At 38.9% G+C, this 19,162-nt stretch overlaps 1 protein-coding gene across 2 annotated transcripts in view; it reads left to right on the top strand.

Moving 5' to 3' along the window:
• LOC115210787 (tetratricopeptide repeat protein 27) overlaps positions 1 to 19,162 on the top strand; it is a 59,913-nt gene that overhangs the window by 30,156 nt on the left and 10,595 nt on the right. For both annotated transcript variants that reach the window (XM_029779517.2, XM_036502402.1), the window contains exons 6-17: positions 1,619 to 1,655; positions 2,282 to 2,406; positions 4,642 to 4,790; positions 6,675 to 6,784; positions 8,881 to 8,950; positions 9,402 to 9,515; positions 11,654 to 11,749; positions 12,342 to 12,464; positions 14,135 to 14,308; positions 15,882 to 15,935; positions 17,540 to 17,638; positions 18,431 to 18,483. In XM_029779517.2, the coding sequence (XP_029635377.1) occupies positions 1,619 to 1,655; positions 2,282 to 2,406; positions 4,642 to 4,790; positions 6,675 to 6,784; positions 8,881 to 8,950; positions 9,402 to 9,515; positions 11,654 to 11,749; positions 12,342 to 12,464; positions 14,135 to 14,308; positions 15,882 to 15,935; positions 17,540 to 17,638; positions 18,431 to 18,483 (1,204 nt within the window). The remainder of the gene's footprint in view (positions 1 to 1,618; positions 1,656 to 2,281; positions 2,407 to 4,641; positions 4,791 to 6,674; positions 6,785 to 8,880; positions 8,951 to 9,401; positions 9,516 to 11,653; positions 11,750 to 12,341; positions 12,465 to 14,134; positions 14,309 to 15,881; positions 15,936 to 17,539; positions 17,639 to 18,430; positions 18,484 to 19,162) is intronic.

Below are 19,162 nucleotides of genomic sequence, written 5' to 3'. Positions count from 1 at the left end.
TCACTGAACCACAAGCAGTGAAGTTTGTGAGCATTGCTTTGTCAAGGAATCATCCACGAATTTTCCACTTTCAAAAATGTGTGGGATACAAGACTCTTTACTTAGAAAACAGGATAGGGATGGTGAGAGGAAAGGCAATATATATGTATATATATTTATATAAAATACAGTGTACATTTAATCACATTAAGAGGTATCCATCATAGGACTCTTAATGTGTTTATATGTACACTGCATTTTATATGACTAATTTTTCTATACGCTAGGCCACTGGTAGTACAAATTTCTAAAATCTTTATTACCCTGATATTATTAATTTTATATATATATATATATATATATTACTGAGGAATTGTTTTACCATGCCTCAATAATGTATATATATTTGTCTTAATTTATGGCAGCAGAGAAAAATTTTGTGCCTTGTGCTTAGAGTAGAAAAGAATATTCAAGCATTATTGACCTTGTTTTCCCTTTCAGTGGCTATGGTTAAAGGAATGGCTAGAAACACCAGCCAAATCTCCCTTAAATTTGTTTTAATTTATGGCAGCAGAGAAAAATGCACATTAAAATGAAGAGTTAACACTCAGGTTTAATAGTTAAAATTTATTATAGATGAAAATGTTTGCAAACTCGAACAATTCCATTTGAATTATTAATTAATGCCATTGTTATTTAACTCCACTTCATCACTGATTCAGCATACATTTGATCATCAGTCCTGTTGTTTTAATCCTTTCTTTACTGTATTTTTGTTAAAATACTCTGCTTTTGTGTGAATTTTTTTTAAAAACATGCAAATATCATCCTCATCATCATGTAAACTTTTCCCTGCTTGCATAGATCTGATGAGAGTACATTGAGACAGTTTTTTTTTTTTCTACTGTGAGATGCCAAAATCATCACAGCCCTGCAACCTGTTGGATCCTGTTAGACCATCCAACCCATGCCAGCATTCAAAATGGATGTTAAATGAGGATAATGATGATGATGCCATTCCTTTCATCAACTCTACTTGTTTCCAAATGAAGTCATAACCTCCCAGTCTATCAAATAGCAAACAGCTCGGACATGTTTAATACAAAAAGCTAGAAATAAATGATATCAATTGAATATTATGGTGTAGCTTGGGTATCTGCCCTCTGGGACTGCCCTTAAGTCCCCTGGCTCCTCGGGTCTATACTAGGCTTATAAAGCAGACCCAAAAGTGCCACTACTACAAAAGCATTGTCTGGGATGGTCTTCTCCTTAAATCAATCATGCTCCTGATTGAATACGCATTTTATTTGCTAAGATTGAGCAATATATAAAGATATGTCAAGAAGCCCCCGGATGTCTTTTTGTGGCAGACTGTAAGCAAGCTGCATTATAAAGAAGCCAGTTTAAAAACCAGTGAATGCAAGGGAAATATGAACTCATTCACACAATCATATATACACAGGCATACAGATATATGGTGGGATTCTTTCAGTTTCTGTCTACCAAATCCACTCACAAAATTTTGGTCAACTCAGGGCTGTGGTAGAAGGTGCCGTGCTGGAGGACTGAACCTGAAACCACATGGTTAGGAAGTGACAAATTCACACATTGTATTAATATGATATTACTCTTTTTTCAGTGACACAGAAGATGGCGCTGCTGGATAAGAAGAACAGGTAAAGTTTTACTTAAAGTATTTTATCTTTTAACCAATTACAGTGTAAACGACTTCGAGCTTCAGTGAGATCACAGCTTAGCTTTCAATTTAATGGCATCACCCACTCTGATATATGAGTGTCTACCTGCGTGTGTGTCACCATATCTGAAAAGGCTATTGAAACTCACCTGTGCTTTTTGTCCTTTCAGGGTTGATTAACCCATAAAGCGCTGGGATTTGCACTTACATAGCATAGACTGCTGAGAAAAATTTTATGAAAATGAGACTACCATGCGCACATAACAAAAACTTATTAAAATATTTTCTTAGTATATAATAGTGGCAAGTTTTACATCATCTGAGAAGTCATTAGTTGAACTATTAGTCCTCTTGTATTCTGGGGGGTATTGGAGCGTTTGAGCGACATTAGACCCCAACAAACACCCATAAATTAAATGCATCTATCTGAGCCACGATTGTGACCCGTCGTGCTTTATGTGTTAAATAAGTACCAGTCAAGCACTGGAGTCAATGTAACCTACTGACCTCCCTTCCAAAATTATGTTGAATACAAATAATGTAATTATTGTAATTCTGTTATTGCATTTTTATTTTTTTCTTTCATTGTCTTAATCACCATTCCAGAGAACTTGAGATTTGTTACGAATTAGAAGCAGCATATTTAAAACAAGACTACTATGAATATCAAAAATCCAAAGAACGTTTCCTCAGTGCCGCAAACATGGCACACCTGAATGTTAGTCTCACAGGTAAGATATTTTAACTGAATATTTTAACTTACATTTTACACTTGAGTTCATCATCATACTGGCCACTTTTCCATGCATGCATGGGTCAGGCAAAATTTACTGAGCCTATTTTCTACAGCTTGATGCCCTTCCTGATGTCAACCCTTATTTGTGTCCATACATGGTAATATTTCCCCATGGACAGGCAGAATATTGGAAATGAAGGACTTTCATTTACAGCTGTCACTTAATGCCAAGGTAAGGAGACACACACACACAAGCACACGTACACACTTTACAATCATCCAATCATCAACAAGGGTACACGCATACACACAATAGGCTTTTTCAGTTTCTGTCCACCAAATCCACTCGAGGCTTTGGTCAGCCGATGGCTATCGTAGAAGACACTTGTGTTGCTGTGTACTGACAGTAAAAGATGTGGAGAAAGTGATGAGGTCAGACTTAAGGATGTTGGGCCTTGAAAATAAGATCATGTCAGATGTCAACTGATATATTACCATACTGTACTTGTATAGGTGCAGGCATGGTTGTGTGTTTAAAAAGGTTGTTTCTCAACCATGTGATCTTGGGTTCAGTCTGTGCAGCACCTTGGGTGTCTTCTACAATGGCCCTGGACTGACCAAAGCCTTGTGAGGGATTTGGTAGATGGAAATTGAAAGAAACCTGCCATGCATGTATGTGTGTGTGAATATATATATATATATATATATATATATATATATACACACATACATACATACTTACATACATACACTTTGCTCTTAGCAACATAAAAGCACCCTTTACTCTCTCAGAGTGGTTGGCATTAGGAAGAGCATCCAGCTGTAGAAACCATGCCAAATCAGACTGGAGTCTGGTGCAGCCTTTCAGCTGGTCAAACCATCCAACCCATGCCAGCATGGGCAATGGACGTTAAATGATGATGATGATGATACACACACACACACACACTACTTTATTGAATCCAAAATGTCTTAATACAGACTAGTCAAAGAATATTTTATAAAATGTGAATATATGTGTGTTTATGGATATTAATTCAGTGAATAAACGTGTTGGTGAGTGTGTCTGTTTGTTGTTTGTTTCCAGTCTTCCATGAAAACTATATCTAGCCATGGAAAATATTTACCTTGATTGGAAACAGGTAACAATTGGCAACAGGAAGAGCAGGTATTTATAGTGATGTCAGTGTTATCCATTTTTGGTGGCAACATTGGCTTAATGACACACTATACTTTGTCAGCATGAGAGAGAAGGAAGCCACTGTATCTGCTCATAACAACAAGAGGGTAGAATACACGAGGCACTTGTATTAAGTCATAACTTTTATTATTGGAGACAATACATTCACATAGAAGGTTAGTTGAAAGAAGCTTATAACATTACATGAATGTGTTCTGTCTGCAGTCACAGGTCTCCAAGTAAGAAAGGCAAACGAGTGGGCTTAAGTGCGGCAGCTTGATCCAGTACACTTTGAAGGATCAACATGCACCGAACCGCATGAATTAGAATTTCTTTCCTTTATAAAGGGATGAACCGGAAATCCCTGGCTTCTGAGTAAAACCGGAAATTCTGGAAGAATCTTGAACATTCTAGAAGCTCTAGGGAGATTACTCTCATTACATCCCCTTTCTGTTTTGCTTGTCATCGTAACCACTAGGGGTCACTACATCTTTGATCATATAAAATCCACCTCAATAAACTCTGTCTGACTCCAGCAAGCATGGAAAAATTGACATAAAATGATAATGATACACATGCCACACATGTCAACCTGTAAGAATAGATGAGGATGATATTGTTTTTTTCGTTTTATCTTTCATCACATTTTCATTTTACCTGGTGCTAAATCTTATTTTCTTAATCTAATTTTGAGTTTTCTTTTTTTGGTCTTGCAAGTACTTGGTGACCCTGTCAATGCAGGTGCCACTTAAAAGCACCCGGTCCACATTGTAAAGTGGTTGGTGTTCAGAAGGGCATCCAGCTGTAAAAGCCCTTTCCAAAACTGACCTCCCCTGTGCTTGTACCACCTAAAAAACATTAAGTCCACTCTGCTGAGCGGTTGGTGTAAGGAAGGACATCTAGCTGTAAAATTCCTGCCAAAACAGTTACAGAAGTAACCGTCCATCCATGCTAGCGTGGAAGGTGGACATTAAACGATGATGATGACATTGTAACTCACCAAATGCATTTTACTGATTTCAATATTTCATTTTCTCTTCTTTCAATCAGGTGCTTTAGGCAAGCGCACACGCTTCCAAAGTAAAGATGTTGCCCAAGTTCTTTTGGAGGTGAAACGAACGCAACCCGATGAGACAGAGGCTCAGTTGTTAGAGTTACATGTGCCTGCAGTCAAGCTTAATGCTTCCTTGCTTCCAAAGGTATGGTATTTTAGTTTCGGTTTTTTGTTTGAAGGACTTCATTGTTTCCATGCTTTCATTGGTCAAGTGGATTTTCTAAGACCGGATGCCCTTCCTGTCTACCAACCTCATCTGCTTCCAAACTAAGTAATTTTTCCCCATTGCCAGACATGTGGAAGAAGGAAAACAAATAGCATTGCTTGTGTGACGGTGGTGGTGCTTTATACTCATCACATGATGATGAAATAAGGCTACACACATCATCATATCACCATCATAGTTTATCCATCATTGTCACCGATAACCAAGGACATCACATGGGAGAAAAAGATGAAGGCATGGTGTGTCCAGTTATGGTTGATCAGTCTAACGCGTGCTTGGAAGGCTCTACCACAAGCCAGGCACTGGTGGTCGGCTGGGACTGGAGGCAAGAAGTTGACTCTGGAATTGCGCAGTTTGTATTTGCTTTATACCCGTACAACCCTGTTCTGTTTGTAGAAAATGGCACCTCTGTCGGTGTAGCTTCACCAGGCAGGGTGGTCTTGTGCTTGTGTTTCCCAGGTGTCAGGGTTGATCTCAAAGTCCTTCAGTGAAACTTTGAGTATATTCTTGAAGTACTTTTTCTGTCTACCTTGCATGCACTTACCTTCTGCCAGTTCTCTGTCGAACAGTCTCTTGAAGGGCCACATGTCAGGCATTCAAACAAAGTGGATTGCTCACCTGACTTGCATTCTCCTCAGCGGTATGTAAAAGCTGGCAGAAACGTTAGTACGGCGGAATGCCTAGCGGTATTTCGTCTGTCTTTACATTCTGAGTTCAAATTCCGCCGAGGTTGACTTTGCCTTTCATCCTTTCAGGGTCGATTAAATAAGTACCAGTTACACACTGGGGTCGATGTAATCAACTTAATCCATTTGTTTGTCCTCTCTGTGTTTAGCCTTTTGTGGGTAGTAAAGAAATAGGTATGTAAATGTTTGGCAGATCAGCTCAAGAAAGGATCTCTGTATCTGGGACCTTGTCTTGCCAAGTGATTTTCAACAGCTTTCCCCATCAGTTCATCTGGAAGTAGTTTAGCTTTTCAGCAGGCATACAGTAGCGTATTCAGTACAACTGCTTGGTACATCTTCAGTTTGGTGGCCAGCCTAATGCCTATCCTCTCCCTCACTGATTCATGTTTACTTACATACAAACAGTGGGTTTGTATTACAAGGCTTTAGTTGGCCTAGGGCTATAGTAGAAGATGCTGCATAGAGGGACTGAACCCAAAAACCACATGGTTGCAAAGCAAGTGTCTCAACTACACAGCCGTATCTGTACCCTTATATTTAAACTAACCAAATCCAGCCCAAATAATCCACCTGTTTTATTTTCAAAATGACCAGACCCGGCCTTTCACACTTACCCTTCAATATCGTTCTGAAAATATACAAACACATCATCAAAATCTAGAAGCTAGAAGATAATTAATGATTAATTGAAAACAATCTAAATGAGTTAATCTTTTGATTTGACAGTCATCTCAAAGCTAAAGGGCTTAACATTAAATGTTCTTTTAACCCTTTCGTTACTAACCCAGCTGAAACCACCTCAGGCTCTGTAGTACAAATGTCTTTTTTTCTTAAGTGTTGAATTAAAATCTTCCACCAAACCTTAGTCACAATTTATGTTCCTAACACTAGCTGAATGATAACTAAGTTATTTTACTAAATTCTTTGTTAGATTTAAAATTAATTGAAAGAAACACAGAGCATCTCAAAATAAATACGGTAACGAAAGGGTTAAGTGTGCATTTACACAAAAGATGCTTTTTCTAAGATTTTCTTTGCTCATAATGTCTAGCACTATATATATATATATATATATATAAATACTGTATTTTGGAATTTTTCTGTTATGTCTTTTCAGAATCTAAGCCATAATGATGACACTGTCCTTGAAAATATTGAATTTTCTGAGATTTCTGAACCAGATTTACAAGTTAACCAATTGGAACAAGCCATTGTACTAGGCCTTATGTAAGAAACATTATGTCCCTTACTTCTGTCAATGTACTTTAGTTTGGATTTGGTAGAAAGAAACTGAAAGAAGCCCGTCGTATATAAATGTGTGTGTATATATATATATATATATATATATATATATATATCTGCCAGCCTCGTCTGGCACCTGTGTCGGTGGCACATAAAATCACCCACTACACTCTCGGAGTGGTTGGCGTTAGGAAGGGCATCCAGCTGTAGAAACACTGCCAGATCTGACTGGCCTGGTGCAGCCTTCGGGCTTGCCAGACCCCAGTTGAACCATCCAACCCATGCTAGCATGGAAAGCGGACGTTAAACGATGATGATGATGATGTGTCTGTGTTTGTTCCCCCAACATCACTTGACAACTGATGCTGGTGTATTTACATCCCTGTAACTTAGTGGTTCGGCAAAAGAGAACGATAGAATAAGTATTAGTTCATTTAGTTATTGTTTAGCCCCCATTCATCAGATCTATCCTCAGAAGACCACCAGCATTAATTATCCTGTCCTTCTCTCTTTTGAACTTCATTATCCCATGTGTTCTTCTGTTAACATAGCTGCTATTTTTTGCAAGTCAAGCATCCACATAGATGCTCAGTTGCCAGGTCATTTATTTGTTTGATGTTGTTTAACGCTGCCAATGGATGATTAAAGATGTTCCAACCACAAGCATCGGCGTCTGACCAGCACTTGCTTTCCTGATAGAAGGGTCAGATTTTGCTGGTCATGAAATCCATCTGCTATCAACACCCACTGAGTGGTGATCTTGCAATACCATCCTTGATGATGCGCTCACTGGCACTAAGACTAATGCACCTGAAGAAATTTCTGGACCCCTGGGAGGGCTTTAATCATCATCATCGTTTAACGTCCGTTTTCCATGCTAGCATGGGTTGGACGGTTCGACCAGGGTCTGGGAAGCCAGAAGGCTGCACCAGGCTTCAATCTTGATTTGGCAGAGTTTCTACAGCTAGATGTCCTTCCTAATGCCAACCACACCGTGAGTGTAGTGGGTGCTCTTTACGTGCCACCAGCACAGGTGCCAGGCGAGGCTGGCAATGGCCAAACTGGTGAGAGCGTCTTTTATGTGGCACATCTTTCTACATTTCATCTCCTTGACCAGCCTGCATCAGCCATAGATCACGGTTGGGCTGTTGGCATCTAGAATGTTGCCGGCCGTTCACAGCATTCATCATCATCATCAATGTTTAGCATCCACTTTCCATGCTAGCATGGGTTGGACGATTTGACTGAGGGCTGGCAGACCAGATGGCTGCACCAGGCTCCAATCTTGATCTGGCAGAGTTTCTACAGCTCGATGCCCTTTCTAATGCTCAAATGGTGTTTTTTATGTGCCAGTCCAGCGGCACTGGCAGTACCAGCTAAACAAATGCATTTCAACACTTAAGTCTTTCTTTGTTCTAAGTTCAAATCTTATCATAGTCAAATTTCGTCATTCATTACTGCAAGCACAATCATCATTTAATGTCCATGCTGGCATGAGTTGGACATTTTGGCAGGAACCAATGTCTCTTAGGACTGTATAAAGCTCCAATGTCTGCTTTTGATGCCCTTCTTAATGCCAACCATTGTAGAGCATGAGTTCCAGGTCAGTAAATACTGGTCAGAAACTGTATCCTTCTTCTTATAAGTATCTTTGTACCATTATAAGAAAGCATTATTACCTCTGCCTTAACGAAGGCGGAGCTTTTGTTTCCTGTCGTGTTTATTTGTTTGTCCATGGACAAGCTATCTCAAGAACCACTGGATGTATTCGAATGAAACATTCAAGGATGTTTGGCCTCATGACTAGCACAAACTGATTAGATTTTGGGATCGATCCGGTACAAGCCAAGGATTCTGGATTATTTTTCTTGTGTTTTCACTTAATTTTTGAGAGCAGTGAAGTTAATTTTTAGTATTCTCGTTTGTGAGAGCGGTCGAGTTTATTTCAGATATTCTCATTTATTTTAAAAATCATCTCTGGCTAATCATTGAGGGGAAGTTGGTGTTACCTTGGCAGAGGTTTCCACTCTCTGAGTGCTCTTGTTACTATTAATATTCTTTTATCCATTTCTATCCTTCAGGGAAGTTAGCCGTCGGTCAGAGCCCAATCAAGAAAAACTAACTAATGAACAACTCTTAGCTTACATATCAGTGAGTAAATAACTTTTATCTGAACACTTTGCCTAACAACCCCATTTTGCACCAATGGTCTAATTTTGTTATAAATTATGTGGGTTTTTTTAAAACTATATATATGTTCTAGTTCACTATATATAAACTACCATACTACCATATTGATTTATATCATTGGGTGTCACTGGTAATTCCTGTGATACAAAATTAATGATTATATTAATTCTGTGATTCATACATTAAAAATGTGTGTGTGTGAAGAAATAATTATTTAGAAGCAATCTGTATTTCTGTATATTACTATAACTGATTGCATTTCTATATATATCACTCTAATAATATACATATCAATGTAATCGACTTACTCCCTCCCTCCCTCCCCTAATATTACTGGCCTTGTACCAAAATTTGAAACTAATATTGATATTGCATTCAGTTACATTGGTTATATCTCTCTCTTTCTCTACAGTTCCTTCTCAATCAGCCGTTGGACTGGAGCATTCAAGTCACAGCTCTTTACACCCGTTCTTTCCTTGAGAAGTCCTTTGCACGTACAATTGAGAGGTCCATGAAACAGATTGAAGTAAGTAGCCTTTTCACATTCTTGATGCCATTTTGTTTGATTGGACATAGTTTCAGCTTTATTATTCGAAAAATTCCAGGGTGGTGGCTCGGTTGAATTGTTAGTGGGTCAAACCAAATGCTTTATGAGTTTGTTTCCCACTCTTTACTTTCTGAGTTTAAATCCTACCGCGGCCAACTTTACATTTCATCCTCTTGGGATTTCGATGGAACTAAATAAAACATTTGTTCTCAGTCAGTTTTTGTCTGTGATTCCCTGCATTATTGGGGTGTAAACACACTGACACCCATTCTCAAGTGATGAAGGGGGACAAACATAGACACAAAAACACACAAAAAGACCTTTGGAAATATGCTGTGCTTGAGAAAACTCGGCAAGCTCAAATGAGACCATAACCTTGTGGCCTATGCCAGGGCTGTAACCAGCCCACTTATGCATACCTCTCCTTCATTGGACACTAAACTCTGCTTGCGAAGACCTGTTGAGGCAAGTGAAATCGAAATCAAATTTGTTGACTGGCATCCATGCTAGTGGAGCGCTAAGAGTACCATCCGAGCATGATCGTTGCCAGAGCAACAAGCTGGCCTCCGTGCCGATGGCACGTAAAAAGCACCATTCAAGCATGATCATTACCTGTGTCGCGTGGTCATTGCCAGTGCCGCTAGACTGGCTCCTGTGCAGGTGGCACATAAAAAGCACCATTTGAGCATGGCCGCTGCCAGTGCCGCTTGACTGGCCCTCGTGCCGGTGGCACATAAAAGTACTTACTACACTCTGAGTAGTTGGTGTTAGGAAGAGAATCCAGCTGTAGAAACTCAGCCAGATCAGATTGGAGCCTGGTGCAGCCATCTGGTTCACCAGCTCTCAGTGAAAATCATCCAACCCATGCTAGCATGGAAAGCGGACGTTAAACGATGATGATGATATATCACATGATCGACCAGACTATCAGATGTTGTTATACATCACTGGTTACAATGCACTTTGCATCATTTTAGCTTTGAGATAATGCCACCCTGCTGGCTATGCGAGCAGGGCACCATTCCTTCTGATTGGGAGGTTAGTCCATTGCAGGGTTACCCATTTACAGCTTAGTGGACTGAAGCAACATGAAATGAAGTGCTTTGCTCAAGAACACAATGCACCGCCCAATCCAGGAATCAAACCCACGATCTCGCTAGTGAGAGTGCAACACCCTAACCACATACATATCTATGTATGTGTGCATGTATGTGCATTCTTGTCTTGATATCTCATGATTGTTGCACATGAACATTACTGTCGTAAAAGCAGTGTTGTTTGTTCCTAGTCGTCCATGAAAAACACATCTGGCTATGGGGGCAGCTAAGGGTTCATGACAGGGAGAGGCATCCAGCAATAGAAAAAAATCTGCTTCAACATAATTCCATCTGACCCAATGCAAGCATGGAAAAGTTGGCATTAAATGGTGATGATGATAATGAAAAGGCAGCAAGCTGACGGAATCGTTAGCACACCGGGCGAAATGCTTAGCAGTATTTCGTCTGCCATTACGTTCTGAGTTCAAATTCTTTGCCTTTCATCCTTTCGGGGTCGATAAATTAAGTACCAGTTACGCACTGGAATCAGTGTAATTGACTTAATCCATTTGTCTGTCCTTGTTTGTCCCCTCTGTGTGTAGCCCCTTGTGGGTAGTAAAGAAATAGGTATTTCATCTGTCGTTACATTCTGAGTTCAAATTCCACCAAGGTCGACTTTGCCTTTCATCATTTCGGGATCGATAAATTAAGTACCAGTTACGCACTGGGATTGATATAATCGACTTAATCCGTTTGTCTGTCCTTGTTTGTCCCCTCTATGTTTAGCCTCTTGTGGGTAGTAAAGAAATAGGTATTTCGTCTGTCTTTATGTTCTGAGTTCAAATTCTGCTGAGGTTGACTTTGCCTTTCATCCTTTCGAGGTTGATAACTTAAGCACCAGTTACGCACTGGGGTCGATATAATCGACTTAATCCGTTTGTCTTTGTTTGTCCCCTCTATGTTTAGCCCCTTGCGGGTAGTAAAGAAACAGATGATAATGAATCCTGATGTTTTCGATGTTCTTAAATGCAAAACTTTGACAATCAAGGAATATTTTTACCTTCTCTTTCACACATTTAGGAGATTATAAGTCAGATGTCAAACCAACAGCCTCCGTCCCAGAAGCGTTTACCTCAGTTTTATTACACGAGAACACCTCCAGTCTGGTTACTCAAAGTAAGTTGGAGATTCTTATTCATTTCTCTTTGGTTTTTTTTTTTTTCTCTCATCTTCAAAGTCTTACAGGTGATGGCCAAGGTGTGTTTTGGGAGGTTGTGTGACTGTTGACATATGTCTTGACTAGAGATGTACAAGATGTATTATTGGTTATAGTAAATTTCACCGTAAACATTTTTGCTATAGGAAAATTCACCATAATGGCATGGCCACGGCTTGTGAGCTGAAATTAGATGAAATGAAATGAAATAAGAAATTTCATCTTAAATGATCTCCTCATGTTTTTTTTAATATTTGATTTCGAATAACGACTTATGTAAAACATTTATGAAACCTTTTATTATTATTTTTATTTTTAAAATGTTGATACGGTAGTGTTCCAGCATGACCGCTCCAGCATGGCTGAAACAAACAGAAGAATATGCTTTACCATTGTCCGTATAGCAAAATTTCTTACAGTAAATTTTCTGGACATGATTCTTATTAATGTGTGTGTGTATTTGGATAACGTTTTGTAAGTCTCCATTATCTTACTTCACTCAATTTCATATTTTTCATCAGTCTGTCTGTGTGTCTGTCTCTTTCTTTCTAGAAACAATTGGCTCAGTTGCTGATCTCCCTTGGTTCCATTGGCTCAGCATGTGACATTCTTGAGCAGCTGGAGATGTGGGAGGATGTTATAGTTTGCTACCAACGGATGAACAAATTGGAGAAGGTAACTCACTCAGCCCCTTTAGCATCTTTCTTTACAAATTAATAACCCTTGTTTCCTAAACTTCCTAAACATAGGTGCTGGAGTGGCTGTGTGGTAAGTAGCTTGCTTACCAACCACATGGTTCTGGGTTCAGTCTCACTGCATGGCACCTTGAGCAAGTGTCTTCTACTAAATTAGAAATTAGAAAAAAACACCGTTTATCAATTCAATAAGGAAAAATTAAATTATACCATTTAGAAAAATTACCTATTATAGAAAGAGTAAATATAAGATAAAACATATAACGATGATTAAAAGTTGAAATAAATTGTTGACATTTTGATGTTTTAACAATTGTTTATTCTGTTGTGTCTGGGGCGAGCCATTTTCTTTTTGTGCCTATAACTTAACACACTCACCGGTAAAATTCCCACTTATTTAAAAAATAAGAAATAAGTGGAAATTTTACCGGTGAGTGTGTTAAATTAAAAGGCACAAAAAGAAAATGGCTCTCCCCAGACACAACAGAATATGCTTCAACACATGAACTCATATAAAGAATCTTGCAAACCAAATCCAAAAATGAAAAAATAATTGTTTATGTTATCTTATATTTGTGCTTGAGAAGACCCGGCAATTCAAGTGAGACCATAACCTCATGGCCTATGCCAGGGGTGCAACCAGCCACTTATGCGTACCTTTCCTTCTTTGGACACTAAACTTTGCTTGCGAAGACCTGTTGAGGCAAGTGAAATCGAAATCAAATTTGATGACTGGCATCCATGCTAGTGGAGTGCTGAGAGCACCATCTGAGTGTGATCGTTGCCAGAACAGCTGACTGGCTTTCGCGTCGACGGCACGTAAAAGGCACAATTCAAGCGTGATCATTACCAGTGTCCCCTTACTGGCACGTGAAAAAACATTCAAGCGAGGTCGTTGCCAGTGCCGCTGGACTGGCTCCTGTGCAGGTGGCACGTAAAAAACACCATTTGAGCGTGGCCGTTGCCAGTACCGCCTGTGGCACATAAAAGCACCCACTACACTCTCGGAGTGGTTGGCGTTAGGAAGGGCATCCAGCTGTAGAAACACTGCCTGATCAAGATTGGAGTCTGGTGCAGCCATCTGGTTCGCCAGACCTCAGTCAAATTGTCCAACCCATGCTAGCATGGAAAATGGAAGTTAAACGATGATGATGATATAATATAAATAAATTATTGGATTGTCAGTTGTATCTATCTATTTGAATTTATCTTTTTATATGTGTGTGTGTTCAGTTCTACTGTATGGCACCTTGGGAAAGTTTCTTCTACAATAGTCCTGGGCCAACCAAAGCACTGTGTGTAGATTTGGTAGATGAAAACTGTGGAAGCCCATTGTAACATCCGCTTTCCATGCTAGCATGGGTTGGACGATTTGACTGAGGGCTGGCAAACCAGATGGCTGCATCAGGCTCCAATCTTCATTTGGCTGTGTCTCTACAGCTGGATGCCCTTCCTAACGCCAACCACTCCAAGAGTGTAGTGGGTGCTTTTTACGTGCCACTGGCACGGGTATGTATGTATATATGCATGTGTATGTGATGTACACTTCTGTTTTTCAGTTTATTTTCCTCGAAGTTTAATTTTTACTTTCATTAATGTTTTTCTTTAACAGTTCTTCACATATCAATCTGTATATTTCTATTTCTTTAGGCTGAGTCATTGATCCGTGAACAGTTGGAGATAGAAGAAACTCCAAACCTCTGGTGTTTCCTTGGTGATGTCACAAGAAACATTGAGCACTACCAGAAGGCCTGGGAATTGTCGAATCACCGAAGTGCACGGGCCCAGCGCTGCATGGGTTACCTTTATTTTGGAAAAGAAGATGTAAGTTCCTATATAACATTAGTCTGGACAATTTTTTCTTGTTCATTAACTTTGGTCAGTTTTGCTTGAGTAGTTTCTATAACATGGTGTTGTTGATCTTTGTAAAATCCTGCCTTTATTGTAGAACATGTTACCTTTGGGTTTAGAATTTAGCACTTTGCCTACCAGACCCAGTTTGTGCCATATTCTCTTTTGCACCAGCAGTCAAATTTTGCTATAAGTTATGCAATTTTAATTTCTTTAACTCTATACACTTATATGTTCTAGTTTACTATATATGAACTATTATTGGGTTGTCCGGAAAGTTCGTGCCGATTTATAGTAGCTTACTTTCGACTTATTTTAGAACATGGTTGAGTCCATAAAATAGGATTTGACTATACCTCCATTTAGAGCACAGTTTAAGCTATCTTTTCGTGGAAGAAGGTTTAAGTTCCTATAACCTGTGTTAATTCTGCAACCCTTTGAAATGGAAGATAAGAAAGTTCATTTTCGGCACTTGATGCTTTGGGAACCAGACAAAAATTGCTGCAGCTCGGCTGGGATGTGTTACCCGACCCTCCATATTCACCAGATATTGCTCCTTCGGATTTCCACTTATTCAGGTCTCTGCAGAATAGTCTTAATGGTAAAAATTTCAATTCCTTGGATGACGTAAAAAGATACCTTGATTAATTCTTTGCCATGAAACCACCTCAATTCTGGGAAGAGGGTATTTTCAAGTTAAAGGAAAGATGGAGATGCATTGTGCAACAAAATGCTTCATATTTGGTTGATTAAAAATGTAATGGCAAGTATTTATTGACCTTTTTCTTTCCTTTAAAAATCGGCACAGACTTTCCGGACAGCCCAATACATCAGTTTATAGCACAAGTATCACTCGTGACCCCCATGGTACAGCATGAATATTACATTCATGGAAGTCGTCAGTGATACAAATGTTAAATCGTGTTAAAATGTCCCTTATACCGCCATTTATGGATTATTTACATTCATTTATGATTTTTTGGTACGGATTATACTTCGGATTATATTGGCTTCTTTTTCACAAAAATTATTTTATCGAAGGCAGTGTTCCAATGCTGGAGATAACAATGATTTGCATCCTCCTTACCAGGATTTATCTTGGCACTTATTGTGTTAAACTGAAAACCATCCAAGAAACACACAGAAATATGTGTCAGATGGACCTGGCATTTACCATGTATGGATGGTGCTTTTTATGTGTCACAGGAGCCAGTCAGGGGACACTGGCATCAACCATGTTCGGATGGTGCTTTTTATGTGCCACTCACACGGGAGCCAGTCAGGGAGTACTGACATCAGCTACGTACCACAGGCATAGGAGCCAATCAGGGGCACTGGCTTCGACCACATTCAGATGGTGCTTTTTACGTACCACTGACACGGGAGCCAGTCAGGTGGCACTGGTATTGACCACATTAATTCATATTATATGTTATGAAACACAATACTTAACTTATTAAGTAATACATTCTAGAAACTTAATTGCGCAAATTATTATTATTATTATTATCTTTTTCTACATTAATTTCTGTTGATGTTTTTGTAGTGGGACAATTGTCTGAGCTGCTTTGAGCGATCGCTGAAGATCAATACACTCCAGGTAAGAAAAACGCTTCTTTTTTTTTATTTAATGTTGCTCATAGTTGTTGTTGTTGTATGTATCGGCGTCATAGTAAAGGTACATGGCTTAGTGGTTTGGGTATTCAACTCATGATCATAAGGCCATGAGTTCAATTCCTGGTGGCATATTTTCTCCTTGAGCAAGACACTTTATTTCACATTGCTCCAGTTCACTCAGCTGGCAAAAATGAGTTGTACCTGTAATTACAAAGGGGCCAGCCTTATCACATTCTATGTCACACTGAATCTCGTTGAGATGCTCTATGTTTCTTTAAATTACTTTAAATATAACACAGAATTTAGAAAAATAACTTAGTTATCATTAAGCTAGTCTTAGGAACATAAATTGTGACTAAGGTTTGGAGGAAGATTTTAATTCAAAACTTACGAAAACAAGATATTTGTACTACAGAACCAGAGGTGGTTTCAGCCAGGTTGGTATCGAAAGGGTTAAGAATTGTTTCTATATCATGCCGTAGCCAGCGCCGCCCGACTGGCCTCCGTGCCGGTGGCACGTAAAAAGCACCATCCGATCATGGCCGTTGCCAGCTTCGTCTGGTCCCCGTGCCAGTGGCACGTAAAAAGCACCATCCAATCATGGCCGTTTGCCAGCCTCGTCTGGCACCTGTGTGGTGGCAGGTAAAAAGCACCCACTACACTCACGGAGTGGTTGGCGTTAGGAAGGGCATCCAGCTGTAGAAACACTGCCAGATCAGACTGGGCCTGGTGCAGCCTTCTGGCTTCCCAGACCCCAGTTAAACCGTCCAACCCATGCCAGCATGGAAAGCAGACGTTAAATGATGATGATGATATCTTAATCCTTTTGATACCTTATTTCTATTGAGATGCTCTGTGTTTCTTTCAATTAATTTTAAATATAACACAGAATTTAGTAAAATAACTCAGTTGTCATTCAGCTAGTGTCAGGAACATAAATTGTGACTAAGGTTTGGTGGAAGATTTTAATTCTAAACTTATCAAAACAAGATATTTGTACTCAGAGCCAGAGCCGGTTTCAGCTGGCTTGGTAACGAAAGGATTAAGAGTACCTGTGTCTGTGGAGTACTCAGCCACTTGATTGGATCACCTGGATCCCTCACCATCACAACCGACAGATTGCTAGTCTTTTTTTAATTTTATTGGTGTCGTATCTGTGTTAGTTGTGGTTGTCATTTACATGGATTGTTTAGAGTTCATCATTTCCCATCCACCCTGCCATGCTTGTATAAGCCTGATAGAATTTGCTGAGGCATATTTCTAGAGCCAGATGTTTAAGTATTTCTAACATGGGGAGGAGCTGTTTATAAAATGCTGTTGAAAGAGAGCAAAGGCTGAAAACGTTGGGGTCATATGGACCCAAACTCTATATTATGTTCGTGCCAAAAAGTTTTTAAAATTTCACTCATAATTTTTGTGGAGAAAACTTAGTATTTGTCAGTTTGAGAATCTCTGAGATGAAGTAAAATGTGTGGCACCATCACACACACACACACACAACCATTCTACTGAACTATGAATACAGTGCTTTATGAAATACCTAGATTTTCTAACGTGTTTATTTTGTTCTTTGTTTATCCCATACAGACCCCGCTCTGGTTTACTTACGGTTGTGCTTCACTTGCTGCCAGCAAATTCGAGACTGCTGCAAAAGCATTCCATCGCTGTGTCATGATTGATTCTGACGTGAGTATACTTATTGATTGATTGTGATTTGTGTTTATTTTGGACACCTGCTTGACTTCAACTCGTTAATCAAAAGAGATTATTAACAACTGAATAGTATCTACTCCTCTTACTTCCACCCATCTAATCTTCTAATTAAGTGTCTAGTTTATTATGTGTACGTAGACTGAGATGTGCTGTTTGTTATATTCCGCTGTTTGAATTATTTCTGTTAATTTTCGCCTAAGTAGAACGTGGCTAGTTTTATCACGTTGTCTGTGTTGTTTTATAACCGAGTCCTTGCTATCAAGGGAGATAATCTGTCTCGATTTTTTTTTTTTAGCTTTTTTTACTGTGGCTATGCTGGGGCACTCCCTTGAAGGCATTAATCAAACAAATCGACTCCAGTACTTTTTTTTTAAAGTATAGTATTCTGTTAATCTATTTTGCTGAACTGCTAAGTGATTGTTAATAAACCAACATCAATCACCAAGTAATGGTGGGGACAAACACAGACACATAATACATACACACACACACATACATATGTACATACATACATTTATACATATACATATATATATTTAAATTTAAAATAATAAGGGGGAAAAATTGAATATTAATATATATATATATATAAAAGACTTGTTTTATTTATATTCCTGAGCGCCATACTAATACAATTGTTTGTTTGTATTCCACCTGCCTTCGTCTTTTGTTTATTTTCATAAAGCTTCCCGTAATATATATATATATATTATATGTATATTTACATACATACACACACATATAATTAATGTATTTTCTTTGCAGAACTTTGAAGCATGGGGTAATTTATCTACTGCATATCTGAAACTGAAGAAAAAGTAAGTTTCTAAATCTTTTTCTTCTTTTTCTCTCTATTTCTTTGCCTTTAACTTCTCTCAGAACTGTAGAACATTAAAGTTCTATGTGTGGCAGAGAAACCTTCCCAGTTGTATGATAAGTTCAGGTTATGTCTAATGCAAAACTAGGCTTAAGAGAATGGATATCAGAAACCTCACTCAATGAAGAAAGAACAACTATCAGGGATAATAATAATACCCAAGACTTTTTTTCCCAGATTCTTTGAAGCTCCCAGCAAGAACGGAGGAAGTTATCCTCAGCCTAAGACCCAGTTTGAACATTTTCAATAGAATGGATTCTGCAAGAGGGCCCCACAATCACACACTACATTTAAATGTTCAGCTACTCATAACACAGTCACATATACACACACATATTTATGTAGGTTATACTGAAAGCATAACTAAATTAAGTAAACATTATTTGCCAACATAACATGGCAGTCCCCGTTTAGGACGGATGTTACTGTAATTTAGCCCTGGGAGACATTGTCCCCAGCAGGCTATACAACATTATGTGTGTCCTTATACTTTCGAACAAGGACACAGATTGTGTCGTATAGCCAGCTAGAGACGATGTCTCCTGGGGCTAAATTACAGCAACATTCATCCTAAACCAGGATTGCCATGTCATGTTGGCAAATAATCTTTTCTCCAAAGT

The sequence above is a fragment of the Octopus sinensis genome, linkage group LG4 (assembly GCF_006345805.1).
Source record: "Octopus sinensis linkage group LG4, ASM634580v1, whole genome shotgun sequence".
In the NCBI taxonomy this organism is placed as follows: Eukaryota; Metazoa; Mollusca; class Cephalopoda; order Octopoda; family Octopodidae; genus Octopus; species Octopus sinensis.
The sequence above is the reverse complement of the archived record's forward strand: the minus strand, read 5'-3'. Positions and strand labels throughout refer to the sequence as shown.